Source organism: Gobio gobio (assembly GCF_949357685.1).
Source record: "Gobio gobio genome assembly, chromosome: 6".
Taxonomy (NCBI): Eukaryota; Metazoa; Chordata; class Actinopteri; order Cypriniformes; family Gobionidae; genus Gobio; species Gobio gobio.
Window position 1 is genome coordinate 16,933,758 of NC_137102.1, and position 24,043 is coordinate 16,957,800.

At 39.1% G+C, this 24,043-nt stretch overlaps 2 protein-coding genes across 5 annotated transcripts in view; one reads left to right on the plus strand and one right to left on the minus strand.

Annotated features, from left to right (window-relative positions):
• Nucleotides 1-445: 445 nt before the first annotated feature.
• sh3glb1b (SH3-domain GRB2-like endophilin B1b) lies at nt 446-14,503 on the plus strand. Its single transcript, XM_079818519.1, has 9 exons — nt 446-839; nt 1,651-1,792; nt 2,321-2,449; nt 4,402-4,535; nt 4,635-4,727; nt 8,315-8,404; nt 11,913-12,013; nt 13,768-13,990; nt 14,076-14,503. Exons 1-9 carry the CDS (start codon nt 777-779, stop codon nt 14,181-14,183), a joined length of 1,083 nt encoding a protein of 360 aa, XP_079674645.1. The 5' UTR covers nt 446-776; the 3' UTR covers nt 14,184-14,503.
• Nucleotides 14,504-17,655: 3,152 nt separating this feature from the next.
• Nucleotides 17,656-24,043, minus strand: part of arhgef4 (Rho guanine nucleotide exchange factor (GEF) 4) — a 109,004-nt gene continuing 102,616 nt past the window's right edge. For all 4 annotated transcript variants that reach the window (XM_079818484.1, XM_079818483.1, XM_079818482.1 and 1 more), the window contains 2 exons: nt 20,527-20,604; nt 17,656-18,740 (listed from right to left, as the gene is read on the minus strand). In XM_079818484.1, the coding sequence (XP_079674610.1) occupies nt 18,583-18,740; nt 20,527-20,604 (236 nt within the window). In that variant the 3' untranslated portion in view covers nt 17,656-18,582. The remainder of the gene's footprint in view (nt 18,741-20,526; nt 20,605-24,043) is intronic.

A 24,043-nucleotide genomic window follows, 5' to 3' on the forward strand; every position in this document is an offset into this window, starting at 1 on the left:
TTGTTATTTTTCTATTATTCCATTCTGGATTTAACAACCCAAGGCCTTGTTTGTTTTAACATGTTTTGTTATTTAATTGTATATATTATACATTTTACTTATAAATATATAAATAATTATATTTTACTTATATTTCTTTTTTTTACATTACACTTCATAGCAAATTATGTTTTTTTATTAGTTTCCTGTTATTTATTCATACTTTTACATTTGTCAGGCTACGGAAGTGACTCATTAGTTTTCATTCAGCCTTTTACAACATGACCTTTAAATGTCCTATTATTTATTGATTGATTTATCTATGGATTTATGTATCAAGCTAAGGGTGGCAAATATTAAGTTAACATTCATCCTCTCACACTTCGGATCTGTATCAGAAACAAATACTATAGGCAGACTATGTTTTGTTATATTTTATAGCTAAACTGCTGTCTAAGTAGGCGGCACACTAGGGTTTGAGACACGTCCGCTGGCTCTCGTAGAGTTTGTCCTTCCTCTTCACACTCACTCCAACAGCTGCTGCTCTGCGTTAGCAGCTACACTACTGACAGATACATCACAATACAAACACCAGACAGCCTTAACACAGCTTTACGCGTTTATTTTTCACGGTTTTTTACATGGACTATACGCTTATCACGACAAAGCGTGGTGAATTCATACGTGTTTTGGCCGGACGGAGAGAGGCTATAGCAGGCTAATCTGTGTTTGCTAACAGGCTTCAGTTCAGACTGAAGGTTTGAAACATCAGTAACGTTATATTGATAAACACAGACATGGAGTTCAACGTTAGACAACTAGCAGCAGACGCGGGCACTTTCCTCAGCCGTGCTGTGCAGGTATGATGTCTTAAAATTACTTAGTTTAAACCCCTCAAGACAAGGCTTGGAGTCTCTTGTGCTTGTTTTTCAACTGTTTTTATTTAGTTAAAAAGGACAGTTCGGCCAAATTGACAGTTGTGTGTGTGTCTTTCACTCTTTTGATGAGCACAAGCAGATTGTTATGGACTGACACCCAACGTCAACAAGACTATCATTCTGCCTAATATCTCCTTCTGGTGCTTTACATAAAATGTATAATAATTCAAATAACTTACATTAGTTTACAACAACATGGGGGTGGTGACGGTATTTTCATTTAGATTTTAAATGGTAAAGATTTTGTTCACTATTCCTTTAAGAAGAAATAAAACAGTTAATTTATTATTTGTGACAAGTTTGTCGTGTGTTACAGCAACGTTACTGATTTGTACCAAATATATTAATATGTGTTACATTTATCAACTGTATATGTTAGTATGTCAACTGTAATAAGTCAAATTGAATGAGGCAAACGCTACTTTAAAATCTTGTCTTAAAACATTTTATTTTAGGATATCTTTTACTTGATTTTTGTTTTTATTTTGATTATTATTTTATATATGTTTGTTTGTGTATGTATGTGATATAAATTATTATTAATTTAAACATGTTGGCCGGATTTGCTGCTTAAGTCAGCAGCTCACTAGGTTTTGGTTTTGAGACCACAGCTGGAATGTGTGAACTAAGTCAGCTGTAAAAAGTCAAATGTACTGTAATATGTAAACTTTACTTCTGAAATGTCATGTGTCAGAAGAACTGTCTGTCAACAAACTGTTTGCAATCCATACAGTTCACAGAGGAGAAGTTGGGGCAGGCAGAGAAGACTGAGCTGGACGCCCATCTGGAGACCCTTTTGATTCGGGCAGAATCCACCAAACACTGGACGGAGAAGATCATGAAACAGACCGAAGTTGTGCTGCAGCCGAACCCTAGTAAGAAGAAGTGCATGTGATTAAACAGGAATGCAGTTCAGCAATACTGCAAGTCACCATTTGTACTCAGTAGAAAGGAAATGAACTCAGAGTCAGCGTTACATTTTGTGAAGTCATCCCGCTATTGCAGTTACCCTAATTGCAGGAGAACAGTGTTAAGTTCCCCATCTGTTCCTTGGAATGGGATTAGGACCCAGCCCTAATGATGAGTACTTTTAGCTGTTTAGCCAGGAAACAATGTGGGTTATATCTTGCATTTATGATCTTAGATTGTCTTCGAAATAAGAAACAAATCTCAATGGCATAGAGGTTCACTTTGCTTTATTTCCCAAACAGCATAAAGGGGAAAGGCTCATGATTTTTTTTTCTTGACACGCACACAGATCCACAGTAACTCTTTGTAAGATATTTATTTTTATATTCAGCAGCAGTAATTTGTGCCTGTGGTTGACAGGCCTTGCTTAAGAGGTTGCATGTGGTCTCATCTGACTCTTACTGGTCTTAATTGAATTTGTTTGATGTGTGTAGATGTCCGGATGGAGGAGTTCCTTTACGAGAAGCTGGACAAAAAAGTCCCAACACGTGCCAACAACCACGAGTTGCTAGGGGAGTGCTTGATCGACTCAGGACACGAGTTCGGACCTGGAACAGCATACGGTAAGCTCATTACATGATCTCGCCCCACTGGCCCTGGACCCTGAAAGTCTTGGCTAGATTTTGGGGCTATGAACATGTCCATGAAGTGATTGTGATGTCACAAAAAGCAAACACACTTCTTCAGACAAGCAGCTTTTAGTGAAGAAGTTCTATTGATCTCTTAAACATTATGTATCATTGTTTGTTATTATAAAGGGATACCTATGGTTTATAGTGAAGAAATATATTATGAAATGGCGACTTGAGTTTGAATAAACACTGGCTCTAGCAATTATTAAAAAAAAATATTATTTGTATTATTTTATTTTGTTAACCTATGTACTTTCTTATAAGCAAGATTAATTCAGTTTATTAGTCCATGGTCATACAACTAATTTTATTCTCTTTATACAAATATTATTATCGAATTATGTATCTAGAGATATGTTTTTGAAGCTCACCAAAGCTTAATTTATTTGATAAAAAATACAGTAGAAACAGTAATGTTGTGAAATATTATTACAATATAAAATAGCTGATTTCTATTTGAATATATTGTACAACATAATTTATTCCTGTGATGGTAAATCATTACTCCAGTCTTGTCACATTATACTTCAGAAATCATTCCAATGTGCTGATTTGCTGCTCAAAAATACATTTCTTATTATGGTCAATGTTGAAAACAGTTTTTATATTTTTACAGTCAAACCATAATACATTTTCTTTTTAAGGATTCATTGATGAATAAAAAATTCAAAAGAAAAGTATTTATCTGAAATAGAAATATAAGAAGTTTTGGTAACACTTTAGTATGGGGAACACATATTCACTATTAAAGGGTTAGTTCACCCCAAAATGAAATTTCTTCCATTAATGACTCACCCCAATGTTGTTCCACACCCGTAAGACCTCCGTTCATCCTCGGAACACAGTTTAAGATATTTTAGATTTAGTCCGAGGGCTTTCAGTCCTTTGAATGTAAGTGTATGCACACTTTGCTGTCCACGTCCAGAAAGGTAATGAAAACATAGTCCATATGTGACATAATTTGGTTAGTTAGACTCTTTTGAAGCGTCGACAATACATTTTGGTCCAAAAATAAGAAGTTAGTTTTGGTAAGAAGAAGTGCGATAGCTGGTATCTGCTATCGCACCAGATAACACGTCACAGCGTCTTACGTCAGCAGTGTCACTGTGGCGTCGTGAACGCGGATTCAAACAAAACCGGAAGAGAAGACAATGCTTAATAAAGTCTTAGTTTTTGTTATTTTTGGACCAAAATGTATTGTCGATGCTTCAAAAGAGTCTAACTAACCAAATGATGTCACATATGGACTACTATGATGATGTTTTCATTACCTTTCTGGACGTGGACAGCAAAGTGTGCATACACTTACATTCAAAGGACTGAAAGCCCTCGGACTAAATCTAAAATATCTTAAACTGTGTTCCGAGGATGAACAGAGGTCTTACGGGTGTGGAACAACATTGGGGTGAGTCATTAATGGAAGAAATTTCATTTTTGTGTGAACTAACCCTTTAACTATGACTTTTGCCTCAATAAGCTCCTAATTTATTGATTATTAATAATTCTTGAGGTAGTTGTTGTAGTTTAAGTAGAATATGGTCATGCAGAATAAAGCATTAATATGTGCTTTTTAAGTACTAATAAACAGCCAATATGCATACTAATAAGCAAATAGTTAAAAGTGAGAATTGTCCCCCATTCTAAAGAGTTACAGAAGTTTTGTTACATTATAAATGACTCTACTGTCACTTTTGCATTAAAAAATCCCCAAGTTTTGAACAGTAGCGTGTATATATATGTTGTAAGAACCCAGAAGTGTAGCTGTTAATCTACATCTAAGTACTCTGTATTATATTCTGTGAATGTAATTTCAAGCTGATGAATGTCTCTTAATGAGTGTGTGAGCTGAGATGAATGTGTTCTCATCCTCTGATGTGCTGCAGGGAGTGCTCTCATTAAATGTGGGGAGACTGAGAAGCTATTAGGCAGCGCAGAGAAAGAGTTCATTCACAGCTCCGCTATTAATTTCCTCACTCCCTTCAGGAACTTCATTGAGGGAGATTTTAAAACCATATATGTGAGTATCAGCATACCATTGAACGTACACTATATTATACATTATATTATATCTTTTTTAACTGTTGCACTTCTCTATTGTTGTGTTCTTTCTTTACAGAAAGAGCGAAAACTGCTTCAGAATAAGCGTCTAGATCTGGATGCAGCCAAAAACAGAATGAAGAAGGCCAGGGTGGCTGATGCTCGCTCTTCAGTTAGTATTTTACACACACACACACATACACACACACGCATACATACGCAGAATGTTATAATAAACAGTTTTTTTTTCTTTAATGGCATTTCTACCTTATCCAGAGATGAATTTAGAAGAGTAAAAGCTGTTTTTCCTCTTTCCCACGCTAGCCGCCAGCTCTCTAATGCTCTTAGCTCAGTGTAACTAACAGAGGTGATGCCTGTGTTAAATGCCCTTCTGCGTGTGCACTGCAGTCTTTGGATCTCTAACCCCTCTTATTTTCCCCAGTTCTCTCTCATTATGTCTCTCTCTCTCTGTCTGTCTGCTTACCTGCCTCCGTCCGAAGGAGCTGAACTCAAGCGCTCCGCTGGGAGAGGAGTATGTGACTCACTTTTCTTACATGCTCAGCTTCTTGCATGTCAGGTGGCTAAAGGTTTGTCTGCTGTGTCTAATAAAACATCTGCCCTCTCTTGCCCTTCACAAAATCCTCCATCTTTGGAGAGAATCATTCTGTGGAAAGAACATTTTTACATTCGAAAACACATTGTGATCAACACATGCTTGTCTAACGTAACTGTGTTCACTCAAAACCTCATAGCTGGTAAATGCGCATTCTAATTTGTGAGCTTAACAAGCCATTTATTTAACTTTGAGGGCAACAGAATGCAGTTACTGTGTTGGTGTTTGGTGTGGTTTTCTTTTTCTATCTAATGATAATATATGAATCCTTGTCATCTGTGTCTGTGCAGTCACAGCTAACAGATTCACAATATCAATTATGATTTATTAGAATTTTTTTTTTTCATTTATCATGATGGTATCAGCTGATATTGGATATTTAATTGTGATGCTCATTTCCATTTATATTTGCCATCATCTACACTACCATTCAAAAGTTTTTGATTTGTAAGATTTTTTGTTTTTAGAAGTCTCTTATGCTCACCAAGGCTGCATTTATTTGATTAAAAATACAAAAAAAATCTGTAATATTGTGAAATATTAAAATGTAAAATATTTTATTTTGGAATATATTTTAAAATGTAATTTCTGTGATGCAAAGCTTAATTTTCAGCATCACTACTCCAGTCTTCAGTGTCACATGATCCTTCAGAAATCATTCCAATATGATGATTTGCTGCTCAAGAAACATTTATGATTATTATCAATGTTGAAAGCAGTTTTTTTAGGGTTCTTTGAATAGAAAGTTCAAAAGAACAGTATTTATCTGAAATAGAAAGCTTTTGCAAAACATATTCAAATACAAAACAGTTATTTTACATTTTGATTTGTAATTTTTTTAATTATTATTAATAAAATGAATGCAGCCTTGGTGAGCATAAGAGATTTCTTTTAAAAAACATAAAAAATCTTTCCAATCAAAAACTTTTGAACGGCAGTGTAACTCTTAATTTCCTTTAAAGGTGTCATGAACTGGCTTTTTACATTTTTTAACACTGTTGTCTGAGGTCAAATTATTACGTTCACGTGGTTTTTACATTCAAAAACATCATAATAAATAAGTAATAGTAATAATTTACTGACCTGGTTTTGAGCCTCTCTCAAGGAACGCTCAGTTTTTATGGGCGTGCTGCACTGCTATGATTGGATAAGCTTTGCATATTTAATGAGCTTCGGCTCCCCCATGAGCACACGTGAGGCATTGTCCCACAGCTAGGACTCGCAAAATGTCTTTATCAAACAAACACAATGATTTATCTCTCATCCACCCGCGATTAATTGGAATGTTATTTTTATATTACTTGACCCGCCCGATCGGTGGATATAACCGCAAACCGTGCATCACACACACACGCGCCAAGTGCGTTGCAGACAGCATGATCAAAACTTCCGTAATTGTATTTTTACTTCAAATATCAATCAAGTCAAGAGAGGGAACAACGCATATCAAAAAAGGAATGTTATTCCACTATTTAAGATGATGTGTATTGGTAGCCCGTCTGGAAAACACATAGCCCCGGGACGTTGGCCTTTGTGAGCCTTGTAACAGTGGTAAGTTATGTTTAGTTAGACATGTACACATAATTAATAGATATCAAACGTTCTGTAACATTGCAATACTATCACATGTGAGTAAAACATTTTCTTTATATAAGTGTGTTGCTTCATTCATTCATTCATGTAATCTCATCCTGTCTGCAAATCCAGTCTCATGTTTACAAATGAATCCGCGGTGAAATGAAGGAACAAACGCTCAATGTCTTCCCCCACGTGAGCTGGATCTTCATTAAAAATAAAGTTCAACCACACATTCCCAATATTAGAATCCGAAGGAAGCTTATGCAGCAACGGTGTTCTTCCACAACCAGGCACAGCGCAATATCTTGCTATCTTCGGCATGTTTATTGCTCGGTAGCGCTATCCGTTTAGCTCCACGAGTCGGTGGGCGGGGTTGCAGAATCAGGCATTGTTCTTTTTCTGTTGAGGCGGCGTTTCACCACACGATGACTTCGAGGTGTGGCATATTCTGAGATCTATATTTTGCTGGTCCTGGTGTCAATAAAACATTTTTTGGGGACTAACAAGGACGTTTTCATCTCCGAAACTTACAGGATATTCTTAAATCACGATGAACTTTTATACATCAAAGGCTGAATGAAATGTTGATTTCTCAATTCATGACCCCTTTAAAATATTTAAATAACAGATAATTTATTAACACTGTAAAATGTAATCTTTAGCAAAAAAGAATTATATTTTTATACTGTCCAATATAATGTGTACATTAATTTGTAGCATTTAAAACAATTGATTTGTTTTTTGTTGTTATTAGGACAAAATAGTATAGAAATTTATATTAATACCATTTTATTAATTTCCTTATTTTATAATTCTATAAATAAATTATATATTTGATATATTGTCATATTAAGTATTTCAATGTGCATTTAAATACATTTAAAAATGGTATAAAAAAATGTATAATGCAAGATCCATTACTTCAGTAAACTTTTGTAAGCTTTTCTTGTTGAGGTGAATGTGTTTGGCTCGTGTTTCAGTGTTGTGCACGTGCTTATTCCTGTTCATATTATTCCTCATAAAGCGTGAACAGTTTGCTGTTCTGGTTCCTCCCAGTGAATGTGTCTGTGCATGAATGGTGACTCTTAAAATGGTGACTCTTACATAACGGCTCCAGCCGGTTATGAAAGTTGTTGATTGTGAGGAGTGATCAGTTTGTGGTTTGAGTTGATCTGTTTCTTTGACCTGACACGTTTGTTACTGTTTCTGAATGCTGGCCAGCTGTGGGCTGAGGAGGTGCAGCAGGTGAGTGCGCTTGAGTCTTTCCTCCCATAAAACTGTTGAAGGAAACACAGCTTTTATCAAGGGAAGGAGACAGCTGACCTGTTATCTGTGCTGTCTGACATCAACTCGCCCTGCCACGTGAAGAGGAACGGCTCTTACGTACAACTCGAACATCATACTAGTGTCCAGCAGAGGGAGCTCTAAACTTGATTACATTCCCACCTGTCTCTCACATTTACTTTGCACAGAAAGCAGCTTAGACCAGACGTCTGTGTGATTCTGAGCCTTTTTGTGGGGATACAAGTGATGTGATATTTTTTTGTGTGTGTATGTGTTTCCCTCAGGCAGAGACAGAACTGAGGATAGCACAGAGTGAGTTTGACCGGCAGGCCGAGATCACCAGACTTCTGCTGGAGGGTATCGGCAGCACTCATGTACGCTCACACATCCTTTGTGTATATCAGATATTCCTGCGCCACTGCAGCATATGCTTTACCCAAGTTAAAGGGATAGTTCATCCAAAGAATTCTGTCATCCTCCCCCTCATGATGTTCCAAACCTGTGTGACTTTTATTTTCTTAAAGGGTACATAACATACAGTTTCAGCCAATTTCTAAGTTAATCTTGAGCACCTATAGGGTAGTATTGCATCCTTCATATCTCCGAAGAGTCTTTCGTTTTATTTTCGTTTTTAAAAACAGCTGAACTTGTGGAGGTGAGCAGTGGGCGGAGCTAAAGAGTCACAAGCACACACACACACACAATACATCATGGCATTATCCGTGGATAACTTTCGATTCACTATATGTTCGTGTTGTTTACATTACATGAACATACGTGCCGATTGCCAACAAAAATGGCATTTGATGCGGTTTCGACAAAACACACTTGCAGAACTCCGTTGCTGCTCCGGAAAAACAAACTGTATCCACTGTTTCCTTTACGCTGGGTTATTTGGGAAGCTGAACAAGGTTATCTTTCCCTCACAACCAAAAACACACTTCTTAGTAACATTGTTGACTTCATGGTCCAAAAACAAAACGCCAGCGCTGCCGACGGCAAAGCCGAACAAAGCTTGTTGATGGGCTTGCTTTTGCTCTCGCTCTGGTTGACGTACGCACGCGCTCATCTGGGAGAAGTGCCCCTACAAGGAATTCCTTTATGATATCATACAGGGCCATATTCAGGAAAAAACTTTCCGAAACTTATTCGAATCCTGAAGGAGTGGATTTGGCACAGAAATACTCCGTCACCCGCCCCCCCTTGACATAAAAGCTCTTTATATATATTTTTTTCCAATATATAATGGATGTCAATGGTCACCAAAATGGTTTATTACCAAATTTGTTCAGAATCTTCTTTTATGTTCATCAGAAGAAAGTCAAACATGCTTAGAACAACACGAGTGAGTAAATGATGACAGAAACTCTTCAAGCAGGGGTGCACTAACCTGTTCCTGGAGATCCACCTACCTGCAGAGTTCTGATCTAACACACCTGTCCGTAATTATCAAGTGCTCCTGAACAGGGCTTCCCAATTCCAGTCCTGTGACTCCCCGCTCTGAATTGTTTCAGATCATCAGCACATTAGAAGAGAGCGCCATGAATTTATCTTGAACTCTGTCATGGAAACTAGCACGTATAAACCTCAATTAAACAATTTAATACGTAAAAAATAATTTTACCTGTATGATATCACGCTGTACCCACATTGGACCAGCGGTTTGGCTCCATCCTCTCTAGCCGTTGAGTGTACATGAGTTGTACGCTCGTTATTGCAGTGCATTGTGGGATTGAATGAGTGCATTCAATGTCCACTATGGTTTCGGACACCACTACAAATGGATGTCCCCTCAAATAGTATTTAAGGGAATAGGGAGCGATTTCAGACACAGCCAAACAAAATGTGCAGGAGGTGCGAGGACTGGAATTGGGAACCCCTGCTCCTGAAGATCTTACTTCGCTGGTTCAGTTGTGTTCCCGCAAAACAACATAAAATGACACCCTTTTAATTGTGATGTCTTCAATGCTCTCAATAACAAACATACAGCATGACTATTAGTTTAAATGAGTTTGCAAATGAATTACTTGAATTAGCCTGTTTTTTTAATGAATTAGTCATAGACTCTTAAAGGTCCCATGGCATGAAATTTTCATTTTATGAGGTTTTTCAACATTAATATGAGTTCCCCTAGCCTGAATATTGTCCCCAAGTGGATAGAAATGTTGATCGGTGTAAAACCGAGTTGTGGCTGTCTTTCTCTGCCTTTGAGAAAATGACAGGCCAGACTAGCCAATCCTGAAGTCTCCTGGTTTGACGTCCAAGCAGGCACGGTTTCCTCCCTTTCCTCCGCCCAGAGAATCTGGCACGCCCATGCAAACGCTCGTCGAGAGATCATTGCATCATTGCTTGTGAACGAGTGAACGCTGGCAGTTTCTCAGTGTTTGGATGTACAAATGAAAACAGAAGTCTTTTTTCAGTTCCTTCTGATCTGTGATCAGTGATTTCTGATGTGTAGCTAATTATTTATTATTCGTGCACACAATGCGGCTTCTCTCTCTCCAGACAGAACGGTGTTTTCGTGTTTTATATCTTGTGAGTCAGTGTTTTTGTACGTCCTCGTCGCGTCTATCGGTTCTAAAATGTGCATACAGTCATGAGTTTCTGCTCAACATCAGCAGAGATAAACCTCACACACGCCGAAGCTCGGCCTTCAACATCCCCGACCCACAGTACTGCATCTGGCCCACAGCGGAGGCACCAAACGCGGCGTGAGATTAAGCAGAAGGGGGGTAAGCTTGAGCATATCCGGGCTAGCCAGCTTTCCCCACAATAAACTGGATTACATCCGATTACTGCTGTTGTGTCTTTGTTTGCGCTGTGTACTCAACGCGCGTCACTGACGCTTTTATTTTATTTTAAAAATAATGCTATTATCAACACTTACTTTTAACTCGTTCATCTCGACAGCTGTAATGGTACTTTGCATGTGTTACAAAGTTGGTAGAATAATGATGAAGAGACGGACTCGGTGTGACTGGGACTCGTGTTTATTCAGAACTCTCAGATACAAACACAATAAACTCGCGCTGACTGACAGCGCTCTCATAACTCAGTAGTTACTATAAATAACTTTGTTAGCAATCGCTGAGCTCAGTCTCTGATACATTAGTGATGTCCGGTTCGCGAACGATCTTTCTTTTGAACCAGTTCTTTTTAGTGAACCGAATCAGTTCACCAAATCGGACTGAATCGTTCTAAACGGTTCGCGTCTCCAGTCAGCGCTGATCCATAATTTACTAAAGTTACTAACTTTCTGACATGAGTGACAGTCCCTCCGACTAGAAATAGACTAATAACCTAAAGTATATGCTGTAACTAAAACAGTTCAGACATGCTGAGAACTGATGTGAAGTGAACTCAGGTCCATCCGTCTCCCTGGCAGACTCGTGCCTGCTCGTGCCTCGATAAACCACGCCCCCTCCGCTCATATAAAATGCAAAGATGTCAGCCAATCACAACAGTGGGTGTTTTTACTGAAGTCTCACAGCAGACACGCCTCTTGAAGCAGGGCATTCAGCCACAGGGCAAACAGCAGTATAGAAAAAATGCCTTTTATTTCTAAATTATGACATTTTATGATGTAAAAGTCATACTAACAATATAAGTACAGCTCAGGAAACATTATAAAATAATAGAAAAATGCCATGCCATGGGACCTTTAATGACTCTTTCCTTCTTTGAAACAGTCTTAATGAATGACTCTTATGAGCCTTCTTTAATGAATTAGTAATTGAATTCATCTGTCTTTTAATGAATCAGTCAAAAGGCGCATTCTTTAAGTTTAGATCAGAACGGATCAAACCTATTTTTCAAAAACAAATTCATGTATTTTATGTATGTGATGTGCGCTGATGGTTGTTTTCTCATTTTTATGATCAGGCTCATCACTTGCACTGTCTGAATGATTTTGTGGACGCTCAGGCTGCATATTATGCCCAGTGTTACCAGTATATGGTCAATCTGCAGAAACAGCTTGGAAGGTTGGCTCACTTTTATATTTATATGTATTGTGTGTGTGTGTGTGTGTGTGTGTGTGTGTGTGTGTGTGTGTGTGTGTGTGTGTGTGTGTGTGTGTGTGTGTGTGTGTGTGTGTGTGTGTGTGTGTGTGTGTGTGTGTGTGTGTGTGTGTGTGTGTGTGTGTGTGCGCGCTCCAATAATATTGGCATCGTTGGTTAATATGAGCAAAGGTGGCTGTGAAAATAAATCTACATTGTTTATCCTTTTGATCTTTCATTAAAATAAATCACAAAAATCGAACCTTTCATTGAAGTCAAACAATTAAAAGTGAGGGGAAAGTCACATTATCAAATGTTTTTTCTAGTTCACGTTGACCACAATTATTGTTACCTAATTATTGCAACATCCTTTTGCCAAGATAACAGCTCTTGAGTCTTCTTCTATAATGCCTGATGAGTTTGGAGAACACCTGACAAGAGATCAGAGACTATTCCTCCATACAGAATCTCTCCAGATCCTTCAGATTCCCAGATCCATGTTGGTGCTTCTCTTCAGTTCACCCCACTCATTTTCTATAGGGTTCAGTTCAGGGAACTGGGATGGTCATTGCAGAAGCTTCATTTTGTGCTCAGTGACGCATTTGTGTGTTGATTTTGATGTTTGTTTTGGATCATTGTCCTGATGGAAGATCCAACCACGGCCCATTATAAGATTTCTAGAAGATGCCGTCAGGTTTTGGATTTTCTAGAATCCATGATGCCATGTATCTGAACAAGACCAGGACCTCCAGCAAAAAAAAATAGGCCCACAACATTAAAGATCCAGCAGTATATTTAACCGTGGGCATGGGGTCTTTTTATCTAGTGGGTTTGCTGCCAAAAAGCTTATTTTATAGTTTCATCTGACCATAGAACCAGGTCCCTTTTGAAGTTCCAGTCGTGTCTGACAACTGAATATGCTGGAGTTTGTTTCTGGATGAGCGAGGAGGATTTTTCTTGAAACCCTCCCAAACAACATGTGGTGATGTAGGGGGTGTTTGATTTTTATTAATTTTTTTAGTCTTTCTGACCCCAAGACTCAACTAATTTCTGTGATCTCTTTGGGAGTCTTTGTCCACTCAAACTCTCCTCCTCACCGTGCATTAGGACGATCTAGACACATGTCCTCTTCCAGGCAGATTTGTTACATCTTTAGTTGATTGGAACTTCTTAATTATTGCCCTGATGGTGGAAATGGGGATTTTCAATGCTTTAGCTATTTTCCTACAGCCCCTTTCTATTTTGTGAAGCTCAACAATCTTTTGCTGCACATCAGAACTATATTCTTTGGTTTTACTCACTGTGATGAATGATGAAGGGAATTTGGCCTTTGTGTTTCCTCATATTTATACTCCTGTGAAACAGGAAGTCATGGCTGGACAATTTCATGCTCCTAGTCACCCTGGTGTGCTAAAAAATGTAAATATGAATGGGAATGTGCCAATAATTGTAGCCAACATGCATTGGAGAAAAACATTTCTTTCATATTGTTTTTCACTCCACTTTTAATTGTTTTACTTCAATGAAAGGTTCGAATTTTGTGAATTTTTGGAATGAAAGATCAAAAGGATAAACAATGCAGATTTTTTTCATAGCCACCTTTACTCACATTTACCAAGGGTGCCAATGTTAGTGGAGGTGTATATATGCACAGACAGTCAAATTGTGACGTAAGGAAATGTACATTATTATTTCTATATGTAAACCACCAGTAGTAACTGTCCCCTCATTCCCTCCAGCTTTCCATCCACGTTCTCTAATAACAATCAGCCAGCTAGCAGCTCCTCCGCCAGCGTCTCGGTTCCCTCAGCACCGACGGCCGCCTCACTGCCCGCTCCGCCGCCCAGCCAGGCTTCACCCGCGCTCAACGAGCTCCGCAGCACCTCGGGCACCCGCAAGGCTCGTGTGCTCTACGACTACGACGCTGCCAGCAGCAGTGAGCTCTCTCTACTGGCTGACGAGGTGCGCCTTCAACTTATTCAGATTGGCATAACATCAATCATTACAAGTCTTGATCTACATATGTGTGCACATTTCTCCCTGTCAGGTGATCACCGTGAGCAGTGTTCCGGGCATGGACTCTGATTGGCTGATGGGGCAAAGGGGCAATCAGAAAGGCAAAGTGCCAATTACCTACCTGGAGCTGCTCAATTAAGATCAGCGTGAAGTGCAAAAATAAAAATTCACATTGTAGATGTGGGTTTGACAAGAGTAACTAACACTCCAGATGTGATCTGAGAGAGATCAGAATTTAATGTAGCGCAAAGCAATATACAAGTCTTCTACACTGCCATGTCCTGTTGTGTGAACGCATCCTCTGCCATTGGAGGGACGTCATAGTAGCCTTACAGTAACGAAAAGCAGTCCGAGGTTTCAAAATATTCATCGATGTGCCAACTGATTTTTTTTTACTGCTAAACTAATTAATTTTGCTATAATGTGCTATGGTGCTCGAATAAATATTATATAAACAAGTGTGGTGCTGTTCCGTGTGATCTTTCATTTTTCTTTAAAAAAACATTTCCTTTGAAGCCCTTTGAAACTGCATTGATTTGGACCTTCAACCTGTTGGTTGCAATAGAAGTGCATTATGTGGAGAAAAATCCTGGAAATTTTTCCTCAAAAAACGTAATTTATTTTCGACTGAAGAAAGAAAGACATGAACATCTTGGATGAGATGGGGGTGAGTAAATTATTAGAATTTTCATTTTGAAGTGAACTAATCCTTTAAGTACATATGTATACTTACACTGTCACAAGGACACCTTAAAATAGTGTAACTTTTTTTTATTACTTAATATTATAATTATGTCTTGTTTCAAGGTCACAGACAAAGCTGCACATGCTGGATGCTCATTTTAAAAAACCATAGCAACAGTGAACTGATGCTGGAATGAATCTTGACCACTGGGTGGTAGTATTTTCATTTTGTAAAGATGAAAACGTGAACACTGCAGCTAGTGTCTACTAACACAAGAGAGCAATTTCACTGTAGTGGCATCAAACAGAACTGCACAAATATAGACAGTGTGTGGAAAAATTTCCAAACACTCCCTTGTGTGCCATTGTTTATGCAAAAGCTGTGTTATTAACTTAAAATAAAACTACCACATTAAAATTGCTTTCATTCATTGAAATCGATAAAAAAAAAACATGAAAATGAGAAATGTTGCCTTGTCTGCAATATGTAACATTTTTCCAGTAAAATATCCAAAAACCTCTAGGTCAGTGTTATATATTTTGTTCAGTTGAGTACTTACAATATCTCGAATGTTTCCAACTATTTGTAAATCGTGAGAAAATTGCTATTTTAACCAAGGAACCGGGACGTGTGGGAGTCGCCTGTCAATTGCGTCATATCTGCGTTACCCTCGGTTTCCGGTTTTATTTTGCAGAAACGCTTTACTCTCACTGCAGTGTGCAACAAGTGTCATAACCGCCGAGCGAACGAACAGACTAAAGTCATAACTTCATTTTCAACACACTCAAATGTATCTAATGATAAACAGAGCTGCGTTACCTCAAACTCATGACCGGTAAAGCGGAAATGGCATCGGCGACTGTGGCATAATAAAAGTCCCGCTGCTTGCAAGGCGGGTGTTGCCTTCATCTTATTAACAACCGCTCCAGCGGCCTTGCTCAGTTCCCACAGCACTCGGTCCTGCTCTGCTTCACTACAGTAATGTTAATAATCGCATCCATGAACATGATTTCTGCCCGAGTCCTATCCCGATTATTTTCCACCGGCTGTGAGGTGAAGACCACATGTCCCAAGATTCTGCGCTCAAACGTGGCGTCATCAAACTACGCCTTTGTTTTGAATAGGCGACCTCTATCGGACAGACAAGTTACACAGTGCACGTTTAAATATTACAATTACTAAGACAATAAATAAATAGAATATATATATAACCAATCACTCCAAGTATAGGTCTATCCAGGTTAGTAATAGGAGTTACCAGATCAGTGGGCATGGCCATAAACAGAGGGCAATTTTTTTCATTATGTTACCAGATTTGCCCACTTCATAGTGTGGGTTGGGTTTAGGGGTGGGGTGGGGTGTGATCGGGTCGGGTCGGGTGAAGGGGATCATTTTCATTGCGTGATTTATAAACACCCATCGGTTTGAAAACACCGACAAATTTAGAAAAGCACACTTTTGTTCCGCAGAGACCTCATACTCAATCAAACTTGCAATCAAACAATATATTTAAATATATAAAATATTGATAAATAGGCTACTACACTGCCTGGCCAAAAAAAACTCAGTTTGGATTTAAACTGGCAAATGCTTAAGAGTCAATGATTGGATCATTATTGCAGTGATTCTATATGTTTCTAGCATGTTCTATACCAGCAGCCATATCGCCCTGTAGCCCAAGACTGGTTTCCCACTGAAGCTAAGCAGGGCTGAGCCTGGTTAGTATCTGGATGGGAGACCAACTGGGAAAACTAGGTTGCTGCTGGTAGAGATGTTAGTGAGGCCAGTAGGGGGTGCTCACCCTGTGGTCTGTGTGGGTTCCAACACCCCATTATAGTGATGAGGACACTATATTGTAACAAGCACCGTCCTTCGGATGAGACGTTAAACCGAGGTCCTGACTCTCTGTGGTCATTAAAAAGGATGTCCCGATAAAGAGTAGGGGTGTAACCCCGGCATCCTGGCCAAATTCGCCCATTGGCCCCTGTCCATCATAGCCTCCTATTCATCCCCATATATTTATATATATATATATATATATATATATATATATATATATATATATATATATATATATATATATATATATATATATATGATTGGCTTCATCACTCTGTCTCCTCTCCACCAATCAGCTGGTGTGTGGTGAGCGTTCTGGCGCAATATGGCTGCCGTCGCATCATCCAGGTGGATGCTGCACATTGGTGGTGGTTGAGGAGATTCCCCCCTTCTATATGTAAAGCGCTTTGAGTAGCTAGAAAAGCGCTATATAAATGTAACAAATTATTATATGTTTAGCAGCAGTTCTTCCGACCCTAACTGATGGAGTGTGTAGCTTTTCATTTCTTAAAAAACCATGTAGGAAGACACATCATGGCCATATTCCAGGATAACAATGTCAAGATTAATCAGGCTCAAACTGTGAAAAAAATGGTTGGGAAGGAGCATGAAGAATTTATTTTCATCAAGAGGCGCATCAATTTTTGGTCCAGATATTGTATGGACAATGCAAGAGTCCAGCACTCCCAAAAACTTTCAATGAATTTTCGGTCTGGAGGTGCCAATTCATGTGTGAAAATGATTTTTTCACAGTTCGAGCCTGATGAATCTTGACATTGTCATCCTGGAATATGACCATGATGCGTCTTCCTACTTGGTTGTTTAAGAAATGAAAAGCTACACACTCCATCAGTTAGGGTCGGAAGAACTGTTGCCAAACATATAACATGCTATAAACATCACTGCAATAATGATCCAATCATTGACTCTTAAGCATTTGCCGATTTAAATCCAAACAGCAACCTTTTTTTTGGCCGGGCAGTGTATAATATATATAAATAGCATATGCTCTTCTGGAAAATCATTGTGCAAAAATAATAGTTGTCCTTGCACATAAAGCTAAAATAGAAAGCATTCAAACATCAGCAAAGATAAGAAATCAGTTTTACGTTAACCACGTCTCAGATTCATAACACTTACAAATGCTTTTTATTAACATACTTTGTTTTGTGGTCAAAGATAATCATATACATATTTGACAACTGTCAAAGATACTCTTTAATTTAATAGTACCATTATCTATCAGAATGACAGTATATCCAGAATTTTATTTGGGTTGAAAATGTCGAGTTTCACAGCAAATTCATGCAACCCCCATCACAACATCTGGGTTACGTTTGGAATGGCACTTCAAAGAGAAGTTCGTTACAGAGGAGTCATTAGGCAGCAGAATCGAATGAGCACATACATGGAACGCTCATCTGAAACGGGGAGTACCGATGGGACGTCGTCTACGCATCATTTTGGAGGCTTCATGAGGAGAACGTTCGGAGAAGTTGATCGTTGTTGCATACACGGACTGACATGATATCGACGGACTTCGTGTGACAGACTTGCGGAAGGTAATACAGTAATAAATCTCAACACGGTCTACTTTCATCTTGTGTGGAACCCCTTGAAACTTGAAACATCGTGGGTTACACAAAAGTATCAAAGTACATACAAAAGCTAGTAGTTGGGCACTGTGGATAGCTGGCATACATTGAAAACTTGGAAATAAATTAACCGACATATAAAGAAGTCCTCTCTTCAAGCGGGGCTCTTTTGATGAAGCGTGTCCGTACGGTGGTGACTTGCAGCAGTAGTCGTGTTTAGTCGGGAAGTGGAGCGGTTGAGCAGTAGTAGCCGGACAACATAGCAGGAACGCCCTCCCGCGATGTTCGACAACGTCTGGGAGTGATGCTGTGATTGTAACAAACCCATAAAGTGCTTTCGCAATTGGACAATAAAAATAAACATGTTACACTGGGATAAAAACACAAGTTCAGGCACAACCGCGAATGTACCGAGTCCCTCATTTTTTGAACGGTGTCAAGCGTCCGATGTTGTGCCAGAAATTGGAGGTCTTGCGTTTGGGCTCGGCCAACATGATGACCTGCTGCTGGGGCAGGGAGGTGGGAAGCGTGGGGTGCTTCTGACGCAGCAGGAAGTCATAGTAGGGCCTGGTCACAGCTGCGGGGAGGAGGACATAAACACAGGGTGAGGACGCGAGGAACACCAGAGAGTTCAGTCGGTCATTAGAGAACAGGACACACATGTAGACGTGTTGGTTTAGTAGACGAGCATGTTTCGCTCGGTTGGTGCTGATGTTATTGAACGTTATGCTGTAATGGTTTTAGTGTGTGCTTATTAGGGAAGGATGGGTTGCTAGTGAAGTATGTAAACTAGAACTGTAAATAAAGGGCTGGGTATCGATACAGATTTCCCCGATTCGTTTTAATTCTGATGTTGATTCGATTTGATCTTTCCTATGAAAGCGATTCTCTTAGCTAATGCTGTCAGTTTTGTACATTACAAAAATAATAATATAATATCAACATGGCCTAAACTGTGCAGTTCAATGACCAATTATAAACAACTGCTCTGTGAAAACTTTAAAATGCATTTCTTATGCAAAACAGTTATTTATTATATGATTATAACATATTTAAAATTATTGTAAAAAAAATATAAACTCACAACTCAGTTATAAACTCCCTTGAAAGAGCAGCGAAAGTTTATTTTTCAATGATTCATAAAAAGAATCTGCACATAAGTCATTTGTTCATCAAAGGGATTGCACTAATTGTGCTGTGCGTTTTTGATTCACTAAAAAGAACTGTTTTAAGTGAGTCATTTGTTTGTGAATCAGACTATACTGGTTGCTATGTATGTTATTTGATTCACTATAAAGAACGGGTTTAAAAAGAGTCATTTGATTTTGAATCAGACTATACTGGTTGCTATGTATGTTGTTTGATTCACTAAAAAGAACGGGTTTAAAAAGAGTAATTTGATTGTGAATCAGACTATACTGATTGCTCAGTATGTTACTGATTCACTAAGAAGAACGGGGTTTAAAGATTCATTTGTTTGTGATTCAGACTATACTGGTTGATATGTATGTTATTGATTCACTAAAAAGAACGGGTTTAAAAGAGTCATTTGATTCACTAAAAAGAACTGGTTTAAAAGAGTAATTTGTTTGTGAATCAGACTATACTGATTGCTCCGTATGTTATTGATCCACTAAAAATAACTGGTTTAAAAGAGTCATTTGTAAACTATACTGATTTCTCTTTATGTTATTGATTCACTAAAAAGAACAAGTTTAAAAGAGTCATTTGTTAATTAATCAGACTACACCAGTGCTGCATGTTACTGAGTTCACCTCTTGTGGACATTCCACAAATTACATCTTTTGCAGATTTGGGATGATCTTGATGATCTTGGGAATTTAAGAATCAATATCGATATTCAAATGAAGATCACAACTAATCAGAAAATCTATATTTTTACCCAGCCTCAGTTAAATAAGCGAATAAGTCACACTAACACACTGTGGAATTACCCTGGACTACTCGATCGGCTCTCTACTTTGAGAGGACACCCAGGATATTGCCCTGCGCAGGACCCCAGGGGGCACCCTAACCCCCCGCCCCTGCCTACGCTGAGGGCCTTCAGGGAGGAGAGGTGAAGTTAAGGTGGCCCTGGGAGCCAGAGGTCCTGAAGATTCAGAAAAACGTAGGCACTTGGAAGATTTTGGGTGAAGAAGTGATGGAGATCTGAGTGCCAAAAGGTGCTGTAAAGCTAATGCTGTTCCAGGGCAGTGCGGTAATGATGAAACAACACACAAACATAATCAAACACGTGCTTGTGAACAGATGAACAGTGACCACACATGGTACAACTCATTCACTACATGCTAAACTGGAAAGATTTCGCTCACTAGCATATAATCAGAACAGCTGAAATTCACCTTTGGGCTTCCCTGTTGGATGACTTTTAGATGCATTCAACATGGCCTGCTTCTTCTGCACCTCTGTGATCGTAAAACCTGTTTGGACAAACAAAAACATTTATAAACTTCTAGATTATCATTCCTAACTATGGAGAACTGACTGACACGAACATAACAAACATTATTTAACGCTGAACAGATCAGCAAATATGAACACATACGTGCATGTATAACACATATGATCAAATGGCATTGCTAATTGTTTGAATGTAAGTTAGTGATAGTTGTCAGGGTTATTATCGTAAACCAAGATGAAGCACTAAAATAACTAACTGGGAAATAAATACAAAACAAAACTGAAATAAAAGTAAATTAAACAAACAGTTATAAAAAAAAAATGTCAAAAGCACATAACCAATTTTCTAAAATTTAAATTAAAATTTAAAAGCTAAAAAAATAAAATTAATTCAAAACATTAAACGAAACTATAACAGTATATAAATAATATTAAAATAACACTGGTTGCCATTGCTAGGTGGTTGCTTACTGGTCAGGTTTTGTCCATTATTGTTTATGAAGAACAAATGATGCATTATGAGTTGCAAAAAAAAATCTGAAAATAATCAATTTAAAGGGTTGATTTTTTCACCCATTTAAATTCTTTCATTAATTGCCTCATGTCGTTCCAACCCCAAAAGGCTTCAGAACACACATGAAGATATTTTAATGAAATCTGAGAGCTTTCTGTCCCTCCGTTGACAGCTACACCACTACCTTCACACTTCAAAAAGTTCATAAAGAGATCGTAACTAATCCATATGAATTGAGCGGTTTAGTCCACATTTTCTGAAGAGACAAGATCGCTTTATATGCTGAACAGATTTAATCCAGGCTTTTATTCACAAATAAACATTGATCAGCGAACATAAACAGAAGTTCAACAGAACCTGCTTGACGCACAAGAACAAACCTCTTGAGGAAGCTCAAACGTGCTGTGTAACGCAAGAATGGCCTCATTGGTTCTTGCGGAAGCTCAAACGTGCTGCGTAACGCAGGAATGAACCTCATTGGTTCTTGCGGAAGCTCAAACGTGCTGCATAATGCAAGAATGGACCTCATTGGTTCTTGCGGAAGCTCAAACGTGCTGCGTAACGCAGGAATGAACCTCATTGGTTCTTGCGGAAGCTCAAACGTGCTGCATAATGCAAGAATGAACCTCATTGGTTCTTGCGGAAGCTCAAACGTGCTGCATAATGCAAGAATGAACCTCATTGGTTCTTGCAGAAGCTCAAACGTGCTGCATAATGCAAGAATGAACCTCATTGGTTCTTGCGGAAGCTCAAACGTGCTGCATAATGCAAGAATGAACCTCATTGGTTCTTGCAGAAGCTCAAACGTGCTGCATAATACAAGAATGAACCTCATTGGTTCTTGCGGAAGCTCAAACGTGCTGCATAATGCAAGAATGAACCTCATTGGTTCTTGCGGAAGCTCAAACGTGCTGCATAATGCAAGAATGAACCTCATTGGTTCTTGCGGAAGCTCAAACGTGCTGCATAATGCAAGAATGAACCTCATTGGTTCTTGCAGAAGCTCAAACGTGCTGCATAATACAAGAATGAACCTCATTGGTTCTTGCGGAAGCTCAAACGTGCTGCATAATACAAGAATGAACCTCATTGGTTCTTGCGGAAGCTCAAACGTGCTGTGTAACGCAAGAATGAACCTCACTGGTTCTTGTGGAAGCTCAAATGTGCTGCATAATACAAGAATGAACCTCATTGGTTCTCGCACGTCAAGCGAACAAGTTTGAGCTTCCGTTTACAACAACTGATGTGTGATTTGACAAGATCGCTTTATATGCTGAACAGATTTAATCCAGGCTTTTATTCACAAATAAACATTGATCAGCGAACATAAACAGAAGTTCAACAGAACCTGCTTGACGCACAAGAACAAACCTCTTGAGGAAGCTCAAACGTGCTGTGTAACGCAAGAATGGCCTCATTGGTTCTTGCGGAAGCTCAAACGTGCTGCATAATGCAAGAATGAACCTCATTGGTTCTTGCAGAAGCTCAAACGTGCTGCATAATGCAAGAATGAACCTCATTGGTTCTTGCGGAAGCTCAAACGTGCTGCATAATGCAAGAATGAACCTCATTGGTTCTTGCGGAAGCTCAAACGTGCTGCATAATGCAAGAATGAACCTCATTGGTTCTTGCGGAAGCTCAAACGTGCTGCATAATGCAAGAATGAACCTCATTGGTTCTTGCGGAAGCTCAAACGTGCTGCATAATGCAAGAATGAACCTCATTGGTTCTTGCGGAAGCTCAAACGTGCTGCATAATGCAAGAATGAACCTCATTGGTTCTTGCGGAAGCTCAAACGTGCTGCATAATGCAAGAATGAACCTCATTGGTTCTTGCGGAAGCTCAAACGTGCTGCATAATGCAAGAATGAACCTCATTGGTTCTTGCAGAAGCTCAAACGTGCTGCATAATACAAGAATGAACCTCATTGGTTCTTGCGGAAGCTCAAACGTGCTGTGTAACGCAAGAATGAACCTCACTGGTTCTTGTGGAAGCTCAAACGTGCTGCGTAAAGCAAGAATGAACCTCATTGGTTCTCGCACGTCAAGCGAACAAGTTTGAGCTTCCGTTTACAACAACTGATGTGTGATTTGACAAGATCGCTTTATATGCTGAACAGATTTAATCCAGGCTTTTATTCACAAATAAACATTGATCAGCGAACATAAACAGAAATTCAACAGAACCTGCTTGACGCACAAGAACAAACCTCTTGAGGAAGCTCAAACGTGCTGTGTAACGCAAGAATGAACCTCATTGGTTCTTGCGGAAGCTCAAACGTGCTGCGTAACGCAGGAATGAACCTCATTGGTTCTTGCGGAAGCTCAAACGTGCTGCATAATGCAAGAATGAACCTCATTGGTTCTTGCAGAAGCTCAAACGTGCTGCATAATGCAAGAATGAACCTCATTGGTTCTTGCGGAAGCTCAAACGTGCTGCATAATGCAAGAATGAACCTCATTGGTTCTTGCGGAAGCTCAAACGTGCTGCATAATGCAAGAATGAACCTCATTGGTTCTTGCGGAAGCTCAAACGTGCTGCATAATGCAAGAATGAACCTCATTGGTTCTTGCGGAAGCTCAAACGTGCTGCATAATGCAAGAATGAACCTCATTGGTTCTTGCGGAAGCTCAAACGTGCTGCATAATGCAAGAATGAACCTCATTGGTTCTTGCGGAAGCTCAAACGTGCTGCATAATGCAAGAATGAACCTCATTGGTTCTTGCGGAAGCTCAAACGTGCTGCATAATGCAAGAATGAACCTCATTGGTTCTTGCAGAAGCTCAAACGTGCTGCATAATACAAGAATGAACCTCATTGGTTCTTGCGGAAGCTCAAACGTGCTGTGTAACGCAAGAATGAACCTCACTGGTTCTTGTGGAAGCTCAAACGTGCTGCGTAAAGCAAGAATGAACCTCATTGGTTCTCGCACGTCAAGCGAACAA